The sequence below is a fragment of the Oncorhynchus kisutch genome, linkage group LG24 (genome assembly GCF_002021735.2).
Source record: "Oncorhynchus kisutch isolate 150728-3 linkage group LG24, Okis_V2, whole genome shotgun sequence".
Taxonomy (NCBI): Eukaryota; Metazoa; Chordata; class Actinopteri; order Salmoniformes; family Salmonidae; genus Oncorhynchus; species Oncorhynchus kisutch.
This window is the reverse complement of record NC_034197.2, coordinates 44,275,530-44,303,459: the sequence shown is the minus strand read 5'-3', so window position 1 is coordinate 44,303,459 and position 27,930 is coordinate 44,275,530. Positions and strand designations below refer to the sequence as shown.

The following is a 27,930-nucleotide window of genomic DNA, read 5'->3' as shown; positions in this document are numbered from 1 at the left end:
TGAGTCCTATCCTGTAGCAATACTTCGGTCTAATCAACTGTGGTATTTTGTACATAATGTTTGTACATAATGTTGTTGCTACCGTCTCTTATGACTGAAAAGAGCTTCTGTACATTAGTACAGCGATTACTCACCTCGAACTGGACAAAGATTTGTTTTTCTTTGAGTACGACGAGAAGGATATACTGCTTCCCTGAGACCAGGCTCAAATCCATGACATCCATTCACAAAGCCGCAGGGCCAGCTGGATTACCAGGACGTGTACTCAGGGAATGCACGGAACAATTGGCAAGTGTCACTGATATTTTCAAACTCTCCCTGACGGAGTCTGTAATAGCTACATGTTTCAAACAGACGACCATAGTCCCTGTGCCCAAGAACACGAAGGTAACCTGCCTAAATGATTACCGCCCCGTAATGCTCACGTCTGTAGCCATGAAATACTTCGAAAGGCTGGTCATGACTCACATCAACACCATCATCCCGGAAATCCTACACCCCTTCAATTCGCATACCGCCCCAACAGATCCACAGATGAAGCAATCTCGCACTCCATGCTGCCCTTTCCCACCTGGACAAAAGGAACACCTACGTGAGAATGCGAGACACCTCCCTCTGGATCCTGAACTTCCTGACGGGCCGCCCCCCAGGTGGTGAGGGTAGTTAACAGCACATCTACCATGCTGATCCTCAACACGGGAGCCCCTCAGGGGTACGTGTTTAGTCCCCTCCTGTACTCTCTGTTCACCCGCGACTGCGTGGCCAAGCACGACTCCCAACACAACCATTAAGTTTGCAGACGACACAACAGTGGTAGGCCAGATCACCGACAATGATGAGACAGCCTATAGGGAGGAGGTCAGAGACCTGGCAATGTGGTATCAGGACAACAACCTCTCCCTCCGTGAGCAAGACAAAGGAGATGATCTTGGACTACAGGAAAAGGGAGGTTTGAACAAATTGCATTTAGGGATTGGAAAAACGTAATAGCACTGGAATGATCTCTTTAGACATATGCCACTTTGGAGAGGTTTAGGGACACTTGGAAACATCCCGTGACCATACCTGACACCACTTACTAAAAACATCTGTCCATTTCTAGTTGTTAGGTCTAACAATCCCATTTCTAGTTGTTAGGTCTAACAATCCCATTTCTAGTTGTTAGGTCTAACAATCCCATTTCTAGTTGTTAGGTCTAACAATCCCATTTCTAGTTGTTAGGTCTAACAATCCCATTTCTAGTTGTTAGGTCTAACAATCCCATTTCTAGTTGTTAGGTCTAACAATCCCATTTCTAGTTGTTAGGTCTAACAATCCCATTTCTAGTTGTTAGGTCTAACAATCCCATTTCTAGTTGTTAGGTCTAACAATCCCATTTCTAGTTGTTAGGTCTAACAATCCCATTTCTAGTTGTTAGGTCTAACAATCCCATTTCTTCCCCCTGATATCGTTCACATGTTTTTTTACATGTCAGAATCATATAATTACACATGAATAGCAGTTACTTTTGGGTCTATTTAGGCGGAAATCTACATTTTGCCATTACATTTAAGAGGTTGAGGGCTTGTAAGTCAGCATTTCACTGTAAGGTCTAGACCTGTTGAATTTGGAGCATGTGACACACGGGGACCAGGCTGCGAATCGCAGTACTACTGGGACCAGGCTGCGAATCGCAGTACTACTGGGACCATCCAGTATATTTCCTATTCAATACTCTGGAAGAAGTCTTCTGAAGTCAGTACGTTCTCTCTCCCCGTCCCCCTCTCTCTCTCTGTCCCCCTCTCTCTCTCTCTCCGTCCCCCTCTCTCTCTGTACCCCTCTCTCCGTCCAGGCCCCTACACCTTCAGTATCTGTGACACCACAGGGTTCTCCGACTACGTCAGGGGAGGCATCGTCTCTCAGGTCAAGATGCCCCAGAAGGTGGCCTTCGTAAGTACCAGACATTGTCTGCATGTCATGGTGTCAAGTTCATGTAGAGGGTGGAATGTGTTGGTTCTCGTTAAACCGTTCTGTTCCTGTGATGTGGCAGACAGTTTACTGTCATTAGACCAATGTTTAATGTAGTGGGTACAAGCCTGGTAAAATGTGCAGGTTGCGTAACAGATCAATGGGGGAAAATGTAGTTTCTGACTAACCACGACGTGTAGATTTCACCAGTAAAATTATCTCCAACAGTGCATAGTTCACGATTACTTGCTGGAAGAAAGGTTGAGTTAATTCGCGTCTCGCCTTCTCTCTCTCTCTCTGTAGAAATCCCTCACCACTTCCATGACAGAGCCAGAGTTTGTGGTGACAGACTTTGCTAAGTTTGAGCGACCAGGACAGCTTCACCTGGGCTTCCAGGCTCTACACAGCTACCAGAGGAAACACAACAGGCTGCCCAAGCCCTGGTGCCAGGTACACACACACACACACACACACATAATGATAATCCCATCAATCAAATCTTGTGAACAAGAATAAATGTGTTCTACTTATTTTCGACTTCCCTGGGGTGTTTCCCCGGTTGCCATTCCAAAAGCACCGGGAAGTTGAAAATACGCTTCTATTCTTGGCTTCCATGCTGTTCCTCTGTACTGGTTTATGGAAGACGACAAGCCTGTACTGGTTTATGGAAGACGACAAGTCTGTACTGGTTTATGGAAGACGACAAGCCTGTACTGGTTTATGGAAGACGACAAGCCTGTACTGGTTTATGGAAGACGACAAGTCTGTACTGGTTTATGGAAGACGACAAGTCTGTTCTCGTGAAGCAGGAACTATTATTTTTTGTATTTAATTTTCACCTTTATTTAACCAGGTAGGCTAGTTGAGAACACCTTTATTTTACCAGGTAGGCTAGTTGAGAACACCTTTATTTAACCAGGTAGGCTAGTTGAGAACACCTTTATTTAACCAGGTAGGCTAGTTGAGAACACCTTTATTTAACCAGGTAGGCTAGTTGAGAACACCTTTATTTAACCAGGTAGGCTAGTTGAGAACACCTTTATTTAACCAGGTAGGCTAGTTGAGAACACCTTTATTTTACCAGGTAGGCTAGTTGAGAACACCTTTATTTTACCAGGTAGGCTAGTTGAGAACACCTTTATTTAACCAGGTAGGCTAGTTGAGAACACCTTTATTTAACCAGGTAGGCTAGTTGAGAACACCTTTATTTAACCAGGTAGGCTAGTTGAGAACACCTTTATTTTACCAGGTAGGCTAGTTGAGAACACCTTTATTTTACCAGGTAGGCTAGTTGAGAACACCTTTATTTAACCAGGTAGGCTAGTTGAGAACACCTTTATTTTACCAGGTAGGCTAGTTGAGAACACCTTTATTTTACCAGGTAGGCTATTTGAGAACACCTTTATTTTACCAGGTAGGGAAGTTGAGAACAAGTTCTCATTTGCAACTGCGACCTGGCCAAGATAAAGCATAGCAGTGTGAGCAGACAACAAAGAGTTACACATGGAGTAAACAATTAACAAGTCAATAACACAGTAGAAACCAAAGGGGGAGTCTATATACAATGTGTGCAAAAGGCATGAGGAGGTAGGCAAATAATTACAGTTTTGCAGATTAACACTGGAGTGAAGAATGATCAGATGGTCATGTACAGGTAGAGATATTGGTGTGCAAAAGAGCAGAAAAGTAAATAAATATAAACAGTATGGGGATGAGGTAGGTGAAAAAGGGTGGGCTATTTACCAATAGACTATGTACAGCTGCAGCGATCGGTTAGCTGCTCAGATAGCTGATGTTTGAAGTTGGTGAGGGAGATAAAAGTCTCCAACTTCAGCGATTTTTGCAATTCGTTCCAGTCACAGGCAGCAGAGTACTGGAACGAAAGGCGGCCAAATGAGGTGTTGGCTTTAGGGATGATCAGTGAGATACACCTGCTGGAGCGCGTGCTACGGATGGGTGTTGCCATCGTGACCAGTGAGCTGAGATAAGGCGGAGCTTTACCTAGCATGGACTTGTAGATGACCTGGAGCCAGTGGGTCTGGCGACGAATATGTAGCGAGGGCCAGCCGACTAGAGCATACAAGTCGCAGTGGTGGGTGGTATAAGGTGCTTTAGTGACGAAACGGATGGCACTGTGATAGACTGCATCCAGTTTGCTGAGTAGAGTGTTGGAAGCCATTTTGTAGATGACATCGCCGAAGTCGAGGATCGGTAGGATAGTCAGTTTTACTAGGGTAAGCTTGGCGGCGTGAGTGAAGGAGGCTTTGTTGCGGAATAGAAAGCCGACTCTTGATTTGATTTTCGATTGGAGATGTTTGATATGAGTCTGGAAGGAGAGTTTGCAGTCTAGCCAGACACCTAGGTACTTATAGACGTCCACATATTCTAGGTCGGAACCATCCAGGGTGGTGATGCTAGTCGGGCATGCGGGTGCAGGCAGCGACCGGTTGAAAAGCATGCATTTGGTTTTACTAGCGTTTAAGAGCAGTTGGAGGCCACGGAAGGAGTGTTGTATGGCATTGAAGCTTGTTTGGAGGTTAGATAGCACAGTGTCCAAAGACGGGCCGAAAGTATATAGAATGGTGTCGTCTGCGTAGAGGTGGATCAGGGAATCGCCCGCAGCAAGAGCAACATCATTGATATACACAGAGAAAAGAGTCGGCCCGAGAATTGAACCCTGTGGCACCCCCATAGAGACTGCCAGAGGACCGGACAGCATGCCCTCCGATTTGACACACTGAACTCTGTCTGCAAAGTAATTGGTGAACCAGGCAAGGCAGTCATCCGAAAAACCGAGGCTCCTGAGTCTGCCGATAAGAATATGGTGATTGACAGAGTCGAAAGCCTTGGCAAGGTCGATGAAGACGGCTGCACAGTACTGTCTTTTATCGATGGCGGTTATGATATCGTTTAGTACCTTGAGCGTGGCTGAGGTGCACCCGTGACCGGCTCGGAAACCAGATTGCACAGCGGAGAAGGTACGGTGGGATTCGAGATGGTCAGTGACCTGTTTGTTGACTTGGCTTTCGAAGACCTTAGATAGGCAGGGCAGGATGGATATAGGTCTGTAACAGTTTGGGTCCAGGGTGTCTCCCCCTTTGAAGAGGGGGATGACTGCGGCAGCTTTCCAATCCTTGGGGATCTCAGACTATATGAAAGAGAGGTTGAACAGGCTGGTAATAGGGGTTGCGACAATGGTGGCAGATAGTTTCAGAAATAGAGGGTCCAGATTGTCAAGCCCAGCTGATTTGTACGGGTCCAGGTTTTGCAGCTCTTTCAGAACATCTGCTATCTGGATTTGGGTGAAAGAGAACCTGGAGAGGCTTGGGCGAGGAGCTGCGGGGGGGGGGCGGAGCTGTTGGCCGAGGTTGAAGTAGCCAGGCGGAAGGCATGGCCAGCCGTTGAGAAATGCTTATTGAAGTTTTCGATAATCATGGATTTATCAGTGGTGACCGTGTTACCTAGCCTCAGTGCAGTGGGCAGCTGGGAGGAGGTGCTCTTGTTCTCCATGGACTTCAGTGTCCCAGATCTTTTTGGAGTTGGAGCTACAGGATGCAAACTTCTGGATAAGGGAGGTAAGGCAATAAATAGGCTGTAGTGGTGAAATAATTACAATATAGCAAATTAACACTGGAATGGTAGATGTGCAGAAGATGAATGTGCAAGTAGAGATACTGGGCTGCAAAGGAGCAAAATAAATCAAATAAATAACAATATGAGGTAGGTAGATAGATGGGCTATTTACAGATGAGCTATGTACAGGTGCAGTGATCTGTGAGCTGCTCTGACAGCTGATGCTTAAAGCTAGTGAGGGAGATGTGAGTCTCCAGATTCAGTGATTTTTGCAGTTCGTTCCAGTTCATTGGCAGCAGAGAACTGGAAGGAAGGGCAGCCAAAGGAGGAATTGGCTTTGGGGGTGACCAATGAGATATACCTGCTGGAGCGCGTGCTACGAGTGGGTGCTGCTATAGTGACCAGTCTGTTATGGAACAAGGCCAGTGATATGTCTTCGGTGCCAGAATGTTCCCTGTCTTCTGCTTCTATCCTCAATCTCTTGACATGATATGAGGACGTGTTAAACCCAGGGAAGCTAGAAATCATTATACACAGGCAGTTAGAAAAGCCAAGGCTAGCTTTTTCAAGCAGAAATTTGCTTCCTGCAACACTAACTCAAAAAAGTTCTGGGACACTGTAAAGTCCATGGAGAATAAGAACACCTCCTCCCAGCTGCCCACTGCACTGAAGATAGGAAACACTGTCACCACTGATAAATCCACCATAATTGAGAATTTCAATAAGCATTTTTCTACGGCTGGCCTTGCTTTCCACCTGGCTACTCCTACCCCGGACAACAGCACTGCACCCCCAACAGCAACTCGCCCAAGCCTTCCCCATTTCTCCTTCTCCCAAATCCATTCAGCTGATGTTCTGAAAGAGCTGCAAAATCTGGACCCCTACAAATCAGCCGGGCTAGACAATCTGGACCCTTTCTTTCTAAAATTATCTGCCGAAATTGTTGCCACCCCTATTACTAGCCTGTTCAACCTCTCTTTCGTGTCGTCTGAGATTCCCAAAGATTGGAAAGCAGCTGCGGTCATCCCCCTCTTCAAAGGGGGGGACACTCTTGACCCAAACTGCTACAGACCTATATCTATCCTACCGTGCCTTTCTAAGGTCTTCGAAAGCCAAGTCAACAAACAGATTACCGACCATTTCGAATCTCACCATACCTTCTCTGCTATGCAATCTGGTTTCAGAGCTGGTCATGGGTGCACCTCAGCCACGCTCAAGGTCCTAAACGATATCTTAACCGCCATCGATAAGAAACATTACTGTGCAGCCGTATTCATTGATCTGGCCAAGGCTTTCGACTCTGTCAATCACCATATCCTCATCGGCAGACTCGACAGCCTTGGTTTTTCAAATGATTGCCTCGCCTGGTTCACCAACTACTTCTCTGATAGAGTTCAGTGTGTCAAATCGGAGGGTCTGCTGTCCGGACCTCTGGCAGTCTCTATGGGGGTGCCACAGGGTTCAATTCTTGGACCGACTCTCTTCTCTGTATACATCAATGAGGTCGCTCTTGCTGCTGGTGAGTCCCTGATCCACCTCTACGCAGACGACACCATTCTGTATACTTCCGGCCCTTCTTTGGACACTGTGTTAACAACCCTCCAGGCAAGCTTCAATGCCATACAACTCTCCTTCCGTGGCCTCCAATTGCTCTTAAATACAAGTAAAACTAAATGCATGCTCTTCAACCGATCGCTACCTGCACCTACCCGCCTGTCCAACATCACTACTCTGGACGGCTCTGACTTAGAATACGTGGACAACTACAAATACTTAGGTGTCTGGTTAGATTGTAAACTCTCCTTCCAGACCCATATCAAACATCTCCAATCCAAAGTTAAATCTAGAATTGGCTTCCTATTTCGCAACAAAGCATCCTTCACTCATGCTGCCAAACATACCCTTGTAAAACTGACCATCCTACCAATCCTCGACTTTGGCGATGTCATTTACAAAATAGCCTCCAATACCCTACTCAACAAATTGGATGCAGTCTATCACAGTGCAATCCGTTTTATCACCAAAGCCCCATATACTACCCACCATTGCGACCTGTACGCTCTCGTTGGCTGGCCCTCGCTTCATACTCGTCGCCAAACCCACTGGCTCCATGTCATCTACAAGACCCTGCTAGGTAAAGTCCCCCCTTATCTCAGCTCGCTGGTCACCATAGCATCTCCCACCTGTAGCACACGCTCCAGCAGGTATATCTCTCTAGTCACCCCCAAAACCAATTCTTTCTTTGGCCGCCTCTCCTTCCAGTTCTCTGCTGCCAATGACTGGAACGAACTACAAAAATCTCTGAAACTGGAAACACTTATCTCCCTCACTAGCTTTAAGCACCAACTGTCAGAGCAGCTCACAGATTACTGCACCTGTACATAGCCCACCTATAATTTAGCCCAAACAACTACCTCTTTCCCAACTGTATTTCATTTTAATTTATTTATTTATTTTGCTCCTTTGCACCCCATTATTTTTTATTTCTACTTTGCTCATTCTTCCATTGCTAAACTACCATTCCAGTATTTTACTTGCTATATTGTATTTACTTTGCCATCATGGCCTTTTTTGCCTTTACCTCCCTTCTCACCTCATTTGCTCACATTGTATATAGACTTGTTTATACTGCATTATTGACTGTATGTTTGTTTTTACTCCATGTGTAACTCTGTGTCGTTTTATCTGTCGAACTGCTTTGCTTTATCTTGGCCAGGTCGCAATTGTAAATGAGAACTTGTTCTCAACTTGCCTACCTGGTTAAATAAAGGTAAAATAAATAAATAAATAAAAACCCAGTGTGTTTGCAGTAATACTGCTTCCACTTCTTCGTGACTAAATACCTAATAGTCACTGGCCTGCAGCACAAAAGGAAATTCAACATGAGCACCACAATCATACTTGACCATTTTATTCACAAATGAGTGAAAAGCTCTCGCTGTGGAGCCCTTTGGACCCACCAACGTGGCTACTGGAATGAATGTCTTACCCACCAACGTAGCTACTGGAATGAATGTCTTACCCACCAACGTGGCTACTGGAATGAATGTCTTACCCACCAATGTAGCTACTGGAATGAATGTCTTACCCACCAACGTAGCTACTGGAATGAATGTCTTACCCACCAATGTGGCTACTGGAATTAATGTCTTACCCACCAACGTGGCTACTGGAATTAATGTCTTACCCACCAACGTGGCTATTGGAATGAATGTCTTACCCACCAACGTGGCTATTGGAATTAATGTCTTACCCACCAACGTGGCTATTGGAATGAATGTCTTACCCACCAATGCCTAAACCCGCAGGTGGCAGGTGTTCATTTTAGGCCCTGCCTCTATAGATTAGAGACACACCACCTGATGATGTTGGGCACTTACTGACCCCAAGAAATATGTTATGAAATGTAGATTTTTCTAAAATATAGATTTAAGGAAGCATGGTACTATAAGGCACCACATTACTACAATAACAAACAGCTCACTCAAGTATGATGGTCTTGTAAGTATAAAAGCAAAGGTCATGTTAATAATTTTAAAAAGATGGAAAACGTCGCGGAATGGGATTACTATGGTGTGTGAAGAATCCTCATACTTTAACTTATGTGGTATAAATCACATTATTCTGGAAGCATTATTCTGGAAACACCTCTAACAGTATGAATCAGGCTGTTTGAGAAGGTTTGAATCCTAAGCAACCTGCCTACACATAGTTTGAAGTACAATAGACCAACATAGCTCCTGTAGTAGGTCAAAGCTGTGTGCTGGAAAACCTTGGTGGAGCATGGGTGGAGTAGGCGTTGTGAATATCCATTTTTTTTTTTTGTTGTGCTCTTACCTCGTGTCGGAGGAAACACTGTCCAGCTGGTGACCGGGTTCAGCTTGCAGGCACCTGGCCCGCCACAAGGAGTCACTAAAGCGCAGTGGGACAAGGTCATCCCGGCTGGCCAAACCCCTCCCAACCTGAAGGCAGGTTTATGCCCATAAAAGGGTCCGTTTGTTCTGACATGTCTGAGAGCGAGAGAAATAAGATCAGGAAATGTTATTTTATTTATTTTTTAAACATGTATTTAACCCCTTATTTTGGCACTAATGTCTCCATAGGATCGATTCATTTTTTTTCTCCAACCGGTACCAGGGTACTTTCAGATGAGTCTTGAGGCATGTGGGTGTCCTTTAGCCAACCAACGTACGTGTTCATGAATCTCACCTTTCCACAGAGTGGGCATAATAGTGTGTAGCCCAAACTGTTAGACAGAAGTTGGCAAATCGCCTATACCAACTTACAAGTCCTAAGATGCTTATGGGGGGGAGGTAGAGCAAAACGGAGTACACCGTCGTCAATGAGTCTCATCTTTACATAAAGGGTCATTATAGTTTGTAGGCCAAACCATTCGGACGCTACAGATTATTTTGTAAGTGGACCGATTTCCAGGATGTCTCATGGTCTGACAAACACCGCTCGGTCACCTTTCACCTTTCTGTCACCACGACGACGGCGGATGCGGTGCATTGATATGCAACCAGTACAAGCTCTGCCAGTACTCTGTCAGTACTCAAATGCAAAAAAACACATTTCTAGTTTAAACTGACAGATTTTTTCATTATGCTAATTCGGTTTCCACGGGGGTGCGGACATTGACCTCTGGGTTAAGTCCACTTGAATCAGTGTAGATGGTGAGAAGACAGGTTAAAGAAGGATTTTTAAGCCTCGAGAAAATTACAGTGGCTTGCGAAAGTATTCACCCCCTTGGCATTTTTCCTGTTTTGTTGCCTTACAACCTGGAATTAAAATGGATTTGGGGGGGTTAGCCTACCCCTTTGAAGATGCCAAATTTTTTTTTTTTTGTGAAACAAACAAAAAAATAAGACAAAAAAAAGAACTTGAGCGTGCAAAACTATTCACCCCCCAAAGTCAACACTTTGTCCAGCTTTTGCAGCAATTACAGCTGCAATCTCTTGGGGCATGTCTCTTTAAGCTTGGCACATCTAGCAACTGGGATTTCTGCCTATTCTTCAAGGCAAAACTGCTCCAGCTCCTTCAAGTTGGATGGGTTCCACTTGTGTACAGCAATCTTTAAGTCATACCACAGATCCTCAATTGGATTAAGGTCTGGGCTTTGACTGGGCCATTTCAAGACATTTAAATGTTTCCCCTTAAACCACTCGAGTGTTGCTTTAGCAGTATGCTTAGGGTCATTGTCCTGCTGGAAGGTGAACCTCCGTCCCAGTCTCAAATCTCTGGAAGACTGGAACCGGTTTCCCTCAAGAATGTCCCTTTATTTAGCGCCATCCTTCAATTCTGACCAGTTTCCCTGCCGATGAAAAACATGCTGCCACCACCATGCTTCACTGTGGGGATGGGAATCTCGGGGTGATGAGAGATGTTGGGTTTGCGCCAGACAGGCGTTTTCCTTGATGGCCCCAACACCAAACGTGTTTCTTTTATTTTTTTTCTTTAAGCAGTGGCTTTTTTCTGGCCACATTTCCGTGAAGTCCAGCTCTGTGGAGTGTACGGCTTAAAGTGGTCCAATGGACAGATACTCTTCTATAAAGCCCAGCTCTGTGGAGTGTACGGCTTAAAGTGGTCCAATGGACAGATACTCTTCTATAAAGCTCAGCTCTGTGGAGTGTACGGCTTAAAGTGGTCCAATGGACAGATACTCTTCTATAAAGCCCAGCTCTGTGGAGTGTACGGCTTAAAGTGGTCCAATGGACAGATACTCTTCTATAAAGCCCAGCTCTGTGGAGTGTACGGCTTAGTGGTCCAATGGACAGATACTCTTCTATAAAGCCCAGCTCTGTGGAGTGTACGGCTTAAAGTGGTCCAATGGACAGATACTCTTCTATAAAGCCCAGCTCTGTGGAGTGTACGGCTTAAAGTGGTCCAATGGACAGATACTCTTCTATAAAGCTCAGCTCTGTGGAGTGTACGGCTTAAAGTGGTCCAATGGACAGATACTCTTCTATAAAGCCCAGCTCTGTGGAGTGTACGGCTTAAAGTGGTCCAATGGACAGATACTCTTCTATAAAGTCCAGCTCTGTGGAGTGTACGGCTTAAAGTGGTCCAATGGACAGATACTCTTCTATAAAGCTCAGCTCTGTGGAGTGTACGGCTTAAAGTGGTCCAATGGACAGATACTCTTCTATAAAGCCCAGCTCTGTGGAGTGTACGGCTTAAAGTGGTCCAATGGACAGATACTCTTCTATAAAGCTCAGCTCTGTGGAGTGTACGGCTTAAAGTGGTCCAATGGACAGATACTCTTCTATAAAGCCCAGCTCTGTGGAGTGTACGGCTTAAAGTGGTCCAATGGACAGATACTCTTCTATAAAGCCCAGCTCTGTGGAGTGTACGGCTTAGTGGTCCAATGGACAGATACTCTTCTATAAAGCCCAGCTCTGTGGAGTGTACGGCTTAAAGTGGTCCAATGGACAGATACTCTTCTATAAAGCCCAGCTCTGTGGAGTGTACGGCTTAAAGTGGTCCAATGGACAGATACTCTTCTATAAAGCTCAGCTCTGTGGAGTGTACGGCTTAAAGTGGTCCAATGGACAGATACTCTTCTATAAAGCCCAGCTCTGTGGAGTGTACGGCTTAAAGTGGTCCAATGGACAGATACTCTTCTATAAAGCTCAGCTCTGTGGAGTGTACGGCTTAAAGTGGTCCAATGGACAGATACTCTTCTATAAAGCTCAGCTCTGTGGAGTGTACGGCTTAAAGTGGTCCAATGGACAGATACTCTTCTATAAAGCCCAGCTCTGTGGAGTGTACGGCTTAAAGTGGTCCAATGGACAGATACTCTTCTATAAAGCCCAGCTCTGTGGAGTGTACGGCTTAAAGTGGTCCAATGGACAGATACTCTTCTATAAAGCCCAGCTCTGTGGAGTGTACGGCTTAAAGTGGTCCAATGGACAGATACTCTTCTATAAAGCCCAGCTCTGTGGAGTGTACGGCTTAAAGTGGTCCAATGGACAGATACTCTTCTATAAAGCCCAGCTCTGTGGAGTGTACGGCTTAAAGTGGTCCAATGGACAGATACTCTTCTATAAAGCCCAGCTCTGTGGAGTGTACGGCTTAAAGTGGTCCAATGGACAGATACTCTTCTATAAAGCCCAGCTCTGTGGAGTGTACGGCTTAAAGTGGTCCAATGGACAGATACTCTTCTATAAAGCCCAGCTCTGTGGAGTGTACGGCTTAAAGTGGTCCAATGGACAGATACTCTTCTATAAAGCCCAGCTCTGTGGAGTGTACGGCTTAAAGTGGTCCAATGGACAGATACTCTTCTATAAAGCCCAGCTCTGTGGAGTGTACGGCTTAAAGTGGTCCAATGGACAGATACTCTTCTATAAAGCCCAGCTCTGTGGAGTGTACGGCTTAAAGTGGTCCTATGGACAGATACTCCCATCTCTTCCGTAAAGCCCAGCTCTGTGGAGTGTACGGCTTAAAGTGGTCCAATGGACAGATACTCTTCTATAAAGCCCAGCTCTGTGGAGTGTACGGCTTAAAGTGGTCCAATGGACAGATACTCTTCTATAGAGCCCAGCTCTGTGGAGTGTACGGCTTAAAGTGGTCCTATGGACAGATACTCCCATCTCTTCCGTAAAGCCCAGCTCTGTGGAGTGTACGGCTTAAAGTGGTCCAATGGACAGATACTCTTCTATAAAGCCCAGCTCTGTGGAGTGTACGGCTTAAAGTGGTCCTATGGACAGATACTCCCATCTCTTCCGTAAAGCCCAGCTCTGTGGAGTGTACGGCTTAAAGTGGTCCAATGGACAGATACTCTTCCATAAAGCCCAGCTCTGTAGAGTGTACGGCTTAAAGTGGTCCTATGGACAGATACTCTTCCGTAAAGCCCAGCTCTGTGGAGTGTACGGCTTAAAGTGGTCCAATGGACAGATACTCTTCTATAAAGCCCAGCTCTGTGGAGTGTACGGCTTAAAGTGGTCCAATGGACAGATACTCTTCTATAAAGTCCAGCTCTGTGGAGTGTACGGCTTAAAGTGGTCCAATGGACAGATACTCTTCTATAAAGCTCAGCTCTGTGGAGTGTACGGCTTAAAGTGGTCCAATGGACAGATACTCTTCTATAAAGCTCAGCTCTGTGGAGTGTACGGCTTAAAGTGGTCCAATGGACAGATACTCTTCTATAAAGCCCAGCTCTGTGGAGTGTACGGCTTAAAGTGGTCCAATGGACAGATACTCTTCTATAAAGCCCAGCTCTGTGGAGTGTACGGCTTAAAGTGGTCCAATGGACAGATACTCTTCTATAAAGCCCAGCTCTGTGGAGTGTACGGCTTAAAGTGGTCCAATGGACAGATACTCTTCTATAAAGCCCAGCTCTGTGGAGTGTACGGCTTAAAGTGGTCCAATGGACAGATACTCTTCTATAAAGCCCAGCTCTGTGGAGTGTACGGCTTAAAGTGGTCCAATGGACAGATACTCTTCTATAAAGCCCAGCTCTGTGGAGTGTACGGCTTAAAGTGGTCCAATGGACAGATACTCTTCTATAAAGCCCAGCTCTGTGGAGTGTACGGCTTAAAGTGGTCCAATGGACAGATACTCTTCTATAAAGCCCAGCTCTGTGGAGTGTACGGCTTAAAGTGGTCCAATGGACAGATACTCTTCTATAAAGCCCAGCTCTGTGGAGTGTACGGCTTAAAGTGGTCCAATGGACAGATACTCTTCTATAAAGCCCAGCTCTGTGGAGTGTACGGCTTAAAGTGGTCCAATGGACAGATACTCTTCTATAAAGCCCAGCTCTGTGGAGTGTACGGCTTAAAGTGGTCCAATGGACAGATACTCTTCTATAAAGCCCAGCTCTGTGGAGTGTACGGCTTAAAGTGGTCCTATGGACAGATACTCCCATCTCTTCCGTAAAGCCCAGCTCTGTGGAGTGTACGGCTTAAAGTGGTCCAATGGACAGATACTCTTCTATAAAGCCCAGCTCTGTGGAGTGTACGGCTTAAAGTGGTCCTATGGACAGATACTCCCATCTCTTCCGTAAAGCCCAGCTCTGTGGAGTGTACGGCTTAAAGTGGTCCAATGGACAGATACTCTTCCATAAAGCCCAGCTCTGTAGAGTGTACGGCTTAAAGTGGTCCTATGGACAGATACTCTTCCGTAAAGCCCAGCTCTGTGGAGTGTACGGCTTAAAGTGGTCCAATGGACAGATACTCTTCTATAAAGCCCAGCTCTGTGGAGTGTACGGCTTAAAGTGGTCCAATGGACAGATACTCTTCTATAAAGCCCAGCTCTGTGGAGTGTACGGCTTAAAGTGGTCCAATGGACAGATACTCTTCTATAAAGCCCAGCTCTGTGGAGTGTACGGCTTAAAGTGGTCCAATGGACAGATACTCTTCTATAAAGCCCAGCTCTGTGGAGTGTACGGCTTAAAGTGGTCCAATGGACAGATACTCTTCTATAAAGCCCAGCTCTGTGGAGTGTACGGCTTAAAGTGGTCCAATGGACAGATACTCTTCTATAAAGCCCAGCTCTGTGGAGTGTACGGCTTAAAGTGGTCCAATGGACAGATACTCTTCTATAAAGCCCAGCTCTGTGGAGTGTACGGCTTAAAGTGGTCCAATGGACAGATACTCTTCTATAAAGCCCAGCTCTGTGGAGTGTACGGCTTAAAGTGGTCCAATGGACAGATACTCTTCTATAAAGCCCAGCTCTGTGGAGTGTACGGCTTAAAGTGGTCCAATGGACAGATACTCTTCTATAAAGCCCAGCTCTGTGGAGTGTACGGCTTAAAGTGGTCCTATGGACAGATACTCCCATCTCTTCCGTAAAGCCCAGCTCTGTGGAGTGTACGGCTTAAAGTGGTCCAATGGACAGATACTCTTCTATAAAGCCCAGCTCTGTGGAGTGTACGGCTTAAAGTGGTCCTATGGACAGATACTCCCATCTCTTCCGTAAAGCCCAGCTCTGTGGAGTGTACGGCTTAAAGTGGTCCAATGGACAGATACTCTTCCATAAAGCCCAGCTCTGTAGAGTGTACGGCTTAAAGTGGTCCTATGGACAGATACTCTTCCGTAAAGCCCAGCTCTGTGGAGTGTACGGCTTAAAGTGGTCCAATGGACAGATACTCTTCTATAAAGCCCAGCTCTGTGGAGTGTACGGCTTAAAGTGGTCCAATGGACAGATACTCTTCTATAAAGCCCAGCTCTGTGGAGTGTACGGCTTAAAGTGGTCCAATGGACAGATACTCTTCTATAAAGCCCAGCTCTGTGGAGTGTACGGCTTAAAGTGGTCCAATGGACAGATACTCTTCTATAAAGCCCAGCTCTGTGGAGTGTACGGCTTAAAGTGGTCCAATGGACAGATACTCTTCTATAAAGCCCAGCTCTGTGGAGTGTACGGCTTAAAGTGGTCCAATGGACAGATACTCTTCTATAAAGCCCAGCTCTGTGGAGTGTACGGCTTAAAGTGGTCCAATGGACAGATACTCTTCTATAAAGCCCAGCTCTGTGGAGTGTACGGCTTAAAGTGGTCCAATGGACAGATACTCTTCTATAAAGCCCAGCTCTGTGGAGTGTACGGCTTAAAGTGGTCCAATGGACAGATACTCTTCTATAAAGCCCAGCTCTGTGGAGTGTACGGCTTAAAGTGGTCCAATGGACAGATACTCTTCTATAAAGCCCAGCTCTGTGGAGTGTACGGCTTAAAGTGGTCCTATGGACAGATACTCCCATCTCTTCCGTAAAGCCCAGCTCTGTGGAGTGTACGGCTTAAAGTGGTCCAATGGACAGATACTCTTCTATAAAGCCCAGCTCTGTGGAGTGTACGGCTTAAAGTGGTCCTATGGACAGATACTCCCATCTCTTCCGTAAAGCCCAGCTCTGTGGAGTGTACGGCTTAAAGTGGTCCAATGGACAGATACTCTTCCATAAAGCCCAGCTCTGTAGAGTGTACGGCTTAAAGTGGTCCTATGGACAGATACTCTTCCGTAAAGCCCAGCTCTGTGGAGTGTACGGCTTAAAGTGGTCCAATGGACAGATACTCTTCTATAAAGCCCAGCTCTGTGGAGTGTACGGCTTAAAGTGGTCCAATGGACAGATACTCTTCTATAAAGCCCAGCTCTGTGGAGTGTACGGCTTAAAGTGGTCCAATGGACAGATACTCTTCTATAAAGCCCAGCTCTGTGGAGTGTACGGCTTAAAGTGGTCCAATGGACAGATACTCTTCTATAAAGCCCAGCTCTGTGGAGTGTACGGCTTAAAGTGGTCCAATGGACAGATACTCTTCTATAAAGCCCAGCTCTGTGGAGTGTACGGCTTAAAGTGGTCCAATGGACAGATACTCTTCTATAAAGCCCAGCTCTGTGGAGTGTACGGCTTAAAGTGGTCCAATGGACTGATACTCTTCTATAAAGCCCAGCTCTGTGGAGTGTACGGCTTAAAGTGGTCCAATGGACAGATACTCCAATCTCCACTGTGGATTTTTGCAGCTCCTTCCGGGTTATCTTTGGTCTCTTTGTTGCCTCTCTGTTTAATGCCCTCCTTGCCTGGTGTGAGTTTTGGTGGGCGGCCCACTCTTGGCAGGTTTGTTGTGGTGCCATATTCTTTCAAATTTTTAATAATTGATTTAATGGTGCGCCGTGGGATGTTCAAAGTTTCTGATATTTTTTATTACCCAACCCTCATCTGTACGGACCTCCTTGGTCTTCATGGTGCCGCTTTTGGTGCCCCTTGTTTAGTGGTGTTGCAGACTGGGGCCTTTCAGACTGGGCCCTTTCAGAACAGGTGTATATATACTGAGATCATGTGACACTTAGATTGCACACAGGTGGACTTTAACTAATTATGTGACTTCTGAAGGTAATTGGTTGCACCACTGTGAGACATGGATTGTGTATGTGTGCCATTTAGAGGGTGAATGGGTAAGACCAAAGATGTAAGTGCCTTTGAACAGGGTATGATAGTAGTTGCCAGGTGAACCAGTTTGTGTCAAGAACTGCAACGCTGCAGGGTTTTTCACACTCAAGTTTCCATTGCATTAAGAATTGTCCACCACCCAAATGACATCCAGCCATCTTGACACAACTGTTGGAAGCATTGTAGTCAACATGGGCCAGCATCCCTGTGGAATGGTTTCCACACCTTGTAGTCATGCCTATCAATGTAATGCTTTGTGGTTCCAGGCTGATGGAGAGGAGTTGGTGTCCCTGGCTAAAGAGGTTAACTCCAGCCAGACGGGGTCAGCTAAGGTGGACGAGCTGGATGACAAGCTCATTAAGAAACTGGCCTTCGTCTCCGCTGGCGACTTGGCACCAATCAACGCTTTCATTGGTGGACTGGCCGCACAGGAAGTAATGAAGGTAAGGAGCGGCTCACCTTCCTGTCTACTCAAAACTGTCTTTCTGCTCAATATGGTTATACTGTGTGTGTGTGTGTGTGTGTGTGGACTTGTGTCCTCTGTATTTTTTACAGGGCTCTGTTGTCCCTCCATCAGATCCTAATGGCCTGGTACTCAGGGCTCTGTTGTCCCTCCATCAGGTCCTAATGGCCTGGTACTCAGGGCTCTATTGTCCCTCCATCAGGTCCTAATGGCCTGGTACTCAGGGCTCTGTTGTCCCTCCATCAGGTCCTAATGGCCTGGTACTCAGGGCTCTGTTGTCCCTCCATCAGATCCTAATGGCCTGGTACTCAGGGCTCTGTTGTCCCTCCATCAGGTCCTAATGGCCTGGTACTCAGGGCTCTATTGTCCCTCCATCAGGTCCTAATGGCCTGGTACTCAGGGCTCTGTTGTCCCTCCATCAGATCCTAATGGCCTGGTACTCAGGGCTCTGTTGTCCCTCCATCAGGTCCTAATGGCCTGGTACTCAGGGCTCTGTTGTCCCTCCATCAGATCCTAATGGCCTGGTACTCAGGGCTCTGTTGTCCCTCCATCAGGTCCTAATGGCCTGGTACTCAGGGCTCTGTTGTCCCTCCATCAGATCCTAATGGCCTGGTACTCAGGGCTCTGTTGTCCCTCCATCAGATCCTAATGGCCTGGTACTCAGGGCTCTGTTGTCCCTCCATCAGATCCTAATGGCCTGGTACTCAGGGCTCTGTTGTCCCTCCATCAGATCCTAATGGCCTGGTACTCAGGGCTCTGTTGTCCTTCCATCAGATCCTAATGGCCTGGTACTCAGGGCTCTAATTTCCCACCCTGTTCACGCCCATGATGCCGTGGCTGTACAGTATTATAACTGTGTGTCTGTCCTAGGCGTGTACAGGGAAGTTCATGCCCATGATGCCGTGGCTGTACAGTATTATAACTGTGTCTGTCCTAGGCGTGTACAGGGAAGTTCATGCCCATGATGCCGTGGCTGTACAGTATTATAACTGTGTGTCTGTCCTAGGCGTGTACAGGGAAGTTCATGCCCATGATGCCGTGGCTGTACAGTATTATAACTGTGTGTCTGTCCTAGGCGTGTACAGGGAAGTTCATGCCCATGATGCCGTGGCTGTACAGTATTATAACTGTGTGTCTGTCCTAGGCGTGTACAGGGAAGTTCATGCCCATGATGCCGTGGCTGTACAGTATTATAACTGTGTGTCTGTCCTAGGCGTGTACAGGGAAGTTCACGCCCATGATGCCGTGGCTGTACAGTATTATAACTGTGTGTCTGTCCTAGGCGTGTACAGGGAAGTTCACGCCCATGATGCCGTGGCTGTACAGTATTATAACTGTGTGTCTGTCCTAGGCGTGTACAGGGAAGTTCATGCCCATGATGCCGTGGCTGTACAGTATTATAACTGTGTGTCTGTCCTAGGCGTGTACAGGGAAGTTCATGCCCATGATGCCGTGGCTGTACAGTATTATAACTGTGTGTCTGTCCTAGGCGTGTACAGGGAAGTTCACGCCCATGATGCCGTGGCTGTACAGTATTATAACTGTGTGTCTGTCCTAGGCGTGTACAGGGAAGTTCACGCCCATGATGCCGTGGCTGTACAGTATTATAACTGTGTGTCTGTCCTAGGCGTGTACAGGGAAGTTCACGCCCATGATGCCGTGGCTGTACAGTATTATAACTGTGTGTCTGTCCTAGGCGTGTACAGGGAAGTTCATGCCCATGGTGCAGTGGCTGTATTTCGATGCTCTGGAGTGTCTGTCTGAGGAAGAGGGAGGAGCCATGCTCACTGAGGAGGACTGTGCCCCTGTGAGTACATTTCACACACTCCGAATTCTACCATACTCACACACACCGCCCACCAATATGCACACACCTAACACAAACCCTCACTGGCCAAACGCATACAGGCACTACAGGTCTGGCACAAAACACATCATGCCACTATTTCAAGTAGAACTATAAAGCCTCACCTTCTACCTGTTCTCCTTTACAGCCTCACCTGTTCTCCTTTACAGCCTCACCTGTTCTCCTTTACAGCCTCACCTGTTCTCCTTTACAGCCTCACCTGTTCTCCTTTACACCCTCACCTGTTCTCCTTTACAGCCTCACCTGTTCTCCTTTACACCCTCACCTGTTCTCCTTTACAGCCTCACCTGTTCTCCTTTACAGCCTCACCTGTTCTCCTTTACAGCCTCACCTGTTCTCCTTTACAGCCTCACCTGTTCTCCTTTACAGCCTCGCCTTCTACCTGTTCTCCTTTACAGCCTCGCCTTCTACCTGTTCTCCTTTACAGCCTCACCTTCTACCTGTTCTCCTTTACAGCCTCGCCTTCTACCTGTTCTCCTTTACAGCCTCGCCTTCTACCTGTTCTCCTTTACAGCCTTACCTGTTCTCCTTTACAGTTTCACCTGTTCTCCTTTACAGCCTCGCCTTCTACCTGTTCTCCTTTACAGCCTCGCCTTCTACCTGTTCTCCTTTACAGCCTCACCTTCTACCTGTTCTCCTTTACAGCCTCACCTTCTACCTGTTCTCCTTTACAGCCTCGCCTTCTACCTGTTCTCCTTTACAGCCTCGCCTTCTACCTGTTCTCCTTTACAGCCTCGCCTTCTACCTGTTCTCCTTTACAGCCTCGCCTTCTACCTGTTCTCCTTTACAGCCTCGCCTTCTACCTGTTCTCCTTTACAGCCTCGCCTTCTACCTGTTCTCCTTTACAGACTCGCCTTCTACCTGTTCTCCTTTACAGACTCGCCTTCTACCTGTGGGAAAACTATTAAATGACATCTCTCCCTCTCCCCAGAGGAACAGTCGTTATGACGGCCAGATCGCTGTGTTTGGCTCCCAGCTGCAGGAGGAGCTGGCTAAACAACGTTACTTCCTGGTTGGGGCTGGCGCTATTGGCTGTGAGCTGCTCAAGAACTTTGCCATGATTGGATTGGCTGGTGGAGAGGGTGAGGTCATCGTGACAGACATGGACACCATAGAGAAATCCAACCTCAACAGACAGTTCCTCTTCAGGTGAGAGGGGGGGAGGAGTTGAGGAGGGGCAAACTTAACCCTTGGAGGGTTTAAATCATGCAACACAAGCATCTCTTTAGCCTTGACCCTGTGATTACACTGGTTTAGACATCGGGTGTCTGAAATGGCACCCACTTTCCTACATACTGCATTACTGTAGATCAGTATGTAACCGATGTGAAACGGCTAGCTAGTTAGCGGTGGTGCGCACTAAATAGCGTTTCAATCGGTGACGTCACTTGCTCTGAGACCTTGAAGTAGTGGTTCCCCCTTTGCTCTGCAAGGGCCGCGGCTTTTGTGGAGCGATGGGTAACGATGCTTCGTGGGTGACTGTTGTTGATGTGTGCAGAGGGTCCCTGGTTCGCGCCCGGGTATGGGCGAGGGGACGGTCTAAAGTTCTACTGTTACAAGTGCACAGCGGGTCTGTTCAGATGCCGTACTCTACATGGAATAGAGAACCACTTGGGACGTAGACCTTTGTGTTTTCATATAGCTGTTGTTGCTTCTTGTTTGCTTTTCATTGTTCTTCTGTAAAGGGTTACGGGTTTCAAAGGATCTTTTATGAAATAAAGCACTGTTTTGGTTTGTATTCAGGCCGTGGGACGTGACGAAGATGAAGAGCGAGACGGCGGCGGCGGCGGTGAAGCAGATGAACCCGTCCATCCGGATCACGGGACACCAGAACCGCGTCGGACCCGAGACGGAGCGCGTCTACGATGACGACTTCTTCGAGAGCCTCCACGGAGTCGCCAACGCTCTGGACAACGTTGACGCGCGTAAGACGCACTTTTAACATTACTGCACCGTGTGGGCTGTCGTTATCGACTGTTATCTATCGGTTTCAACGGCTACAGGCGGTATCGTCTCCACAGTTATCAACGGCTACAGGCGGTATCGTCTCCACAGTTATCAACGGCTACAGGCGGTATCGTCTCCACAGTTATCAACGGCTACAGGCGGTATCGTCTCCACAGTTATCAACGGCTACAGGCGGTATCGTCTCCACAGTTATCAACGGCTACAGGCGGTATCGTCTCCACAGTTATCAACGGCTACAGGCGGTATCGTCTCCACAGTTATCAGCGGCTACAGGCGGTATCGTCTCCACAGTTATCAACGGCTACAGGCGGTATCGTCTCCACAGTTATCAACGGCTACAGGCGGTATCGTCTCCACAGTTATCAACGGCTACAGGCGGTATCGTCTCCACAGTTATCAACGGCTACAGGCGGTATCGTCTCCACAGTTATCAACGGCTACAGGCGGTATCGTCTCCACAGTTATCAACGGCTACAGGCGGTATCGTCTCCACAGTTATCAACGGCTACAGGCGGTATCGTCTCCACAGTTATCAACGGCTACAGGCGGTATCGTCTCCACTGTTATCAACGGCTACAGGCGGTATCGTCTCCACAGTTATCAGCGGCTACAGGCGGTATCGTCTCCACAGTTATCAGCGGCTACAGGCGGTATCGTCTCCACAGTTATCAACGGCTACAGGCGGTATCGTCTCCACAGTTATCAACGGCTACAGGCGGTATCGTCTCCACAGTTATCAACGGCTACAGGCGGTATCGTCTCCACAGTTATCAGCGGCTACAGGCGGTATCGTCTCCACAGTTATCAACGGCTACAGGCGGTATCGTCTCCACAGTTATCAACGGCTACAGGCGGTATAGTCTCCACAGTTATCAAGAGGAGGTTATCAAGAGGAGTCCGGGGAGCTGGGCCGGTTCAATTAGATTGTTTAGGGCTGAGGAAGAGGAGTCCGGGGAGCTGGGCCGGTTCAATTAGATTGTTTGGGGCTGAGGAAGAGGGGGGGGGGGGGGGGGGGTCGATTGTTTAGGGCTGAGGAATATTGGGAACAATTATGCTTTGTGAATGTCCCTCTCCTGTAGGTATGTATATGGACCGGAGGTGTGTCTACTACAGGAAGCCCCTTTTAGAGTCCGGGACTCTGGGCACCAAGGGAAACGTGCAGGTGGTCATCCCCTTCCTGACAGAGTCATACAGCTCCTCCCAGGACCCCCCGGAGAAGTCCATCCCCATCTGCACGCTGAAGAACTTCCCCAACGCCATCGAACACACCCTGCAGGTAACACACACACCCTGCAGGTAACACACACACACACTCTCTCTAACCTGCGGGGACTGACGTCCACACACTCACTCACTCTCACACACACACACACACACCACACACACACACACACCCTGCAGGTGACACACACACTCTCTCTCTAACTGATGTCTACACACTCACACACACACACACACACACACCCTGCAGGTGACACACACTCTCTCCTCTAACTGATGTCTACACACTCACTCACACACACACACACACACACACACACACACACACACACACACACACACACACACACACACACACACACACACCTGCAGGTGACACACACACTCTCTCTCTAACTGATGTCTACACACTCACTCACACACACACACACACACCCTGCAGGTGACACACACACACTCACACACACACACACCCACACACACACACACACACACACACCCTGCAGGTGACACACACACTCTCTCTCTAACCTGCGGGGACTGATGTCTACACACTCACTCACACACACACACACACACCCTGCAGGTGACACACACACTCTCTCTCTAACGATGTCTACACACACACACACCTGTCGACTGATGTCCTCTATATGCAGTGTGTGGTAACTCTCGTGTCTCCTTCTCTCTCTAGTGGGCCCGTGATGAGTTGAGGGTCTGTTTTAAACAGGCCGTCAGAGAATGCTATGCAGTACCTCACGTAAGTCTACAGCTCTGGCTTTTAAAGGCCTTTTCTGTCTGAAGGCAGGGCCTTAAAAAAGTATTCATCTCCCTTGGCGTTTCTCCTATTTTGTTGCATAGCAACCTGTTATTTAAATTGATTTTTATTTGGATTTCATCTAATGGGACATAAACAAAATAATAGTCCAAATTGGTGAAGTGAAAAAAATTGTTTCAAAAAATATATATCTTTAAATAGAAAAGTGTTGTGTATTCCCCTCCTTTACTATGACTACGATCTGGTGCAACCAATTACCTTCAGAAGTCACACAATTAGTTATTTTGCACACAGGTGAACTTTAAGTGTCACATGATCTGTCATGTGATCTCAGTGTATATATACACCTGTTCTGAAAGGCCCCAGAGTCTGCAACACCACCAAGAGCAAGGGGCACCACCAAGAGCAAGGGGCACCACCAAGAGCAAGGGGCACCACCAAGAGCAAGGGGCCCCACCAAGACCAAGGGGCTCTCCATACAGATCAGGGTTGGGTTATAAAAAAAATATCTGAAACTTTGAACATCCCATGGAGCACCATTTAAATCCATTATTAAAAAATGGAAAGAATATGGCACCACAACAAACCTGCCAGGAGAGGCACGCCCACCAAAACTCACAGACCAGGCAAAGAGGGCATTAAACAGAGGCAACAAAGAGACCAAAGATAACCCTGAAGGATCTGCAAAGCTCCACAGTGGAGATTGGAGTATCTGTCCATAGGACCACTTTAAGCTGTACACTCCACAGAGCTGGGCTTTACAGAGGAGTGGCCATATAAGACCAGTCACTGGACTGAAGACACTAGTCAGGTTCTCATCACTCGTGTCCAACAGGGACAGGTAAGACTGCTGCTCTGAATTCATGTGTTGGAGTATCTGTCCATAGGGCCACTTTAAGCCGTACACTCCACAGAGCTGGGCTTTACGGAAGAGTGTCTGTCCATAGGGCCACTTTAAGCCGTACACTCCACAGAGCTGGGCTTTACGGAAGAGTGTCTGTCCATAGGACCACTTTAAGCCGTACACTCCACAGAGCTGGGCTTTACGGAAGAGTGTCTGTCCATAGGACCACTTTAAGCCGTACACTCCACAGAGCTGGGCTTTATGGAAGAGTGTCTGTCCATAGGGCCACTTTAAGCCGTACACTCCACAGAGCTGGGCTTTACGGAAGAGTGTCTGTCCATAGGGCCACTTTAAGCCGTACACTCCACAGAGCTGGGCTTTACGGAAGAGTATCTGTCCATAGGACCACTTTAAGCCGTACACTCTACAGAGCTGGGCTTTATGGAAGAGTATCTGTCCATAGGACCACTTTAAGCCGTACACTCCACAGAGCTGGGCTTTATGGATGAGTATCTGTCCATAGGACCACTTTAAGCCGTACACTCCACAGAGCTGGGCTTTATGGAAGAGTGTCTGATATTATTGCATTAAATGGCTGTTTTATGAAACAGAATAAGGGGGGGTTAGAACGCTCATCTGTGTGTGGGCCTCTGGGGGGGTAACGCTGACCAGAGATTTATGATGTCTTTTGGGTGATGAAACCTCATTCCGGAGCATGAGTTAATGCTTCTGTTCTATATGGGTACCAGGGAAGAGAGGGCCAGACCTGGTCTGAACAATGAAACATAACTGTTGACACAGCAGATACTTATAATTCACAGCAGACAGTATCTTTCATACAAATCTTAACTCTGTGTCCCATTCTATACATCTGTTCGTCATGTAGGTTGAAAGGGGTGTATCTTAGCTATAAAATACCTTTGTAATTTTGTCTCAGGGCTCTCAACAAATCATCTGATCGTAATTCGTCGACCAGCCATCATTATCGTACACAACTCAAATCGATTCACTTTATGTTTGTGTGTTGTATTGACTTACTCCCTTATTAATAAATTATACATGATTTAGTTTAAGTATAACTCTTACTTGTGTGATAAGTTTATCTCATTTGATAGTAAAGAAATGGACCACCACCGAGACTCCCCAAACATATGAAAGCAGGTACTCTGGTCAGATGAGACACAAATGTAGCTTTTTGGCCATCAAGGAAAACACTGTCTGGCACAAACCCAACATTTCTCATCACCCCGAGAACTACATCCCCACAGTGAAGCATGGTGGTGGCAGCATGTTTTTCATCTGCAGGGACTGGGAAACTGGTCAGAATTGAAGGATTGATGGATGGCGCTAAATACAGGGAAATTCTTGAAACTTGTATGGAGGTTCACCTTCCAGCAGGACAATGGTCCTAAGCATACTGCTAAAGCAACACTCGAGTGGTTTAAGGGGGAAACATTTAAATGTCTTGGAATGGCCTAGTCAAAGCCCAGACCTTAATCCAATTGAGAATCTGTGGTATTACTTAAAGATTGCTGTACACCAGCGGAACCCATCCAACTTGAAGGAGCAGTTTTGCCTTGAGGAATGGGCAAACATCCCAGTTGCTAGATGTGACAAGCTTGCAGAGACATGCCACCAAGAGGCTTGCAGCTGTAATTGCTGTAAAAGGTTGCTCTACAAAGTATTGACTTTGGGCGGGTGAATAGTTTTGCATGCAAAAGTTTTCTATATGTGTGTCTTGTTTGTTTCACAATACAAAAATATTTGGCATCTTCAAAGTGGTAGGAATGTTGTGTAAATCAAATGATACAAACCCCCCAAAATCTATTTTAATTCCAGGTTGTAAGGCAACAAAATAGATAAAAATTACAAGGGGGGTGAATACTTTCGCAAGCCACTGTTGCTGGTGCTCTTCTAAATTGATGTTTTATGATCCAGAGATGCTAAGTTCCTGGAGAGGACCCTGAAGCTGCCTGGAGCCCAGCCTCTAGAAGTGTTGGAGGCCGTCTATAAGAGTTTGGTGATCGACTGCCCTCGCAGCTGGGCAGACTGTGTCACCTGGGCTCGTCACCACTGGCAGTGTCAGTACAGCAACAACATCCATCAGCTACTGCACAACTTCCCCCCAGAACAGGTGTATAGAACACACACACACAGAGTATACAGAACATTAGGAACACCTCCTCTTTCCATGACATAGACTGACCAGGTGAAAGCTATGATCCCATATTGATGTTAAACTTGTTAAAACCCACTTTAAATCAGTGTAGATGGAGACAGGTTAAAGAAGAATTTTTAAGCCTTGAGACAATTGAGACATGGATATATATGTGGGTCATTCAGAAGATGAATGGGCAAGACAAGAGACTAATGTGCCTTTTGAACAGGGTATGGTAGTAGGTGCACACTGGTTTGTTAACTTCTCTGGGCGCTAGCGTCCCACGTTGCCAACAGCCAGTGAAATTGCAGTGGCCAAATTCAAAACAGTAATCAAATAAAAATTCCTCAAACGTACAAGGATTATACACCATTTTAAAGATAAACTTCTCGTTAATCCAGCCACCGTGTCTGATTTCAAAAAGGCTTTACGGCGAAAGCACACCTTGCGATTATGTTAGGTCAGCGCCTAGCCACAGAAAAACATACAGCCATTTTCCAAAGGAGAGGTGTCACAAAACTCAGAAATAGCGTTATAAATATTCCCTTACCTTTGATGATCTTCATCGGAATGCACTCCCAGGAATCCCAGTTCCACAATAAATGTTTGTTTTGTTCGATAAAGTCCATTATTTATGTTCAAATACCTCCTTTTTGTTTACGCGTTTAGCCCAGTAAGCCAAATGCACAATGCGTGAGCAAATAGTTCAGACGAAAGTCAAAGTTTTATATTACAGTCCGTAGAGACATGTCAAACAATGTATAGAATCAATCTTTAGGATGTTTTTATCATCAATCTTCAATAATGTTTCAACCGGACAATTCCTTTGACTTTAGAAATGAAAAGGACCGCAGCTAGCTCTCACGGCCGGGCGCCTGGCTGAGCTCATGGCATTCTGCCTGACTGTTGACATCTAGTGGAAGCCTTAGGAAGTGCAATATGACCCCATAGACACTGTATATTTGATAGGCAAAGACTTGAAAACCTACAAACCTCATATTTCCCACTTCCTGGTTGGACTTCTTCTCAGGTTTTCACCTGCCATATGAGTTCTGTTACACTCACAGACATCATTCAAACAGTTTTAGAAACTACTATATGTATTTTCTAGCTTTTGGGCCTGAGTAGCAGGCAGTTTACTCTGGGCACCTTATTCATCCAAGCTACTCAATACTGCCCCCCAGTCCCAAAGAAGTTAAGAACTGCAACGCTGCTGGCTTTTTTACGCTCAACAG

At 46.7% G+C, this 27,930-nt stretch overlaps 1 protein-coding gene across 1 annotated transcript in view; it reads left to right on the top strand.

Annotated features, from left to right (window-relative positions):
* The window catches only part of LOC109882554 (ubiquitin-like modifier-activating enzyme 1), a 76,518-nt gene that overhangs the window by 33,152 nt on the left and 15,436 nt on the right, over nt 1-27,930 (top strand). Inside the window, 10 exon segments of the mRNA XM_031803541.1 lie at nt 1,832-1,929; nt 2,251-2,397; nt 17,663-17,839; nt 19,556-19,666; nt 20,658-20,875; nt 21,470-21,651; nt 22,774-22,970; nt 23,610-23,645; nt 23,647-23,675; nt 26,476-26,671. Of these exon segments, the coding sequence (XP_031659401.1) occupies nt 1,832-1,929; nt 2,251-2,397; nt 17,663-17,839; nt 19,556-19,666; nt 20,658-20,875; nt 21,470-21,651; nt 22,774-22,970; nt 23,610-23,645; nt 23,647-23,675; nt 26,476-26,671 (1,391 nt within the window).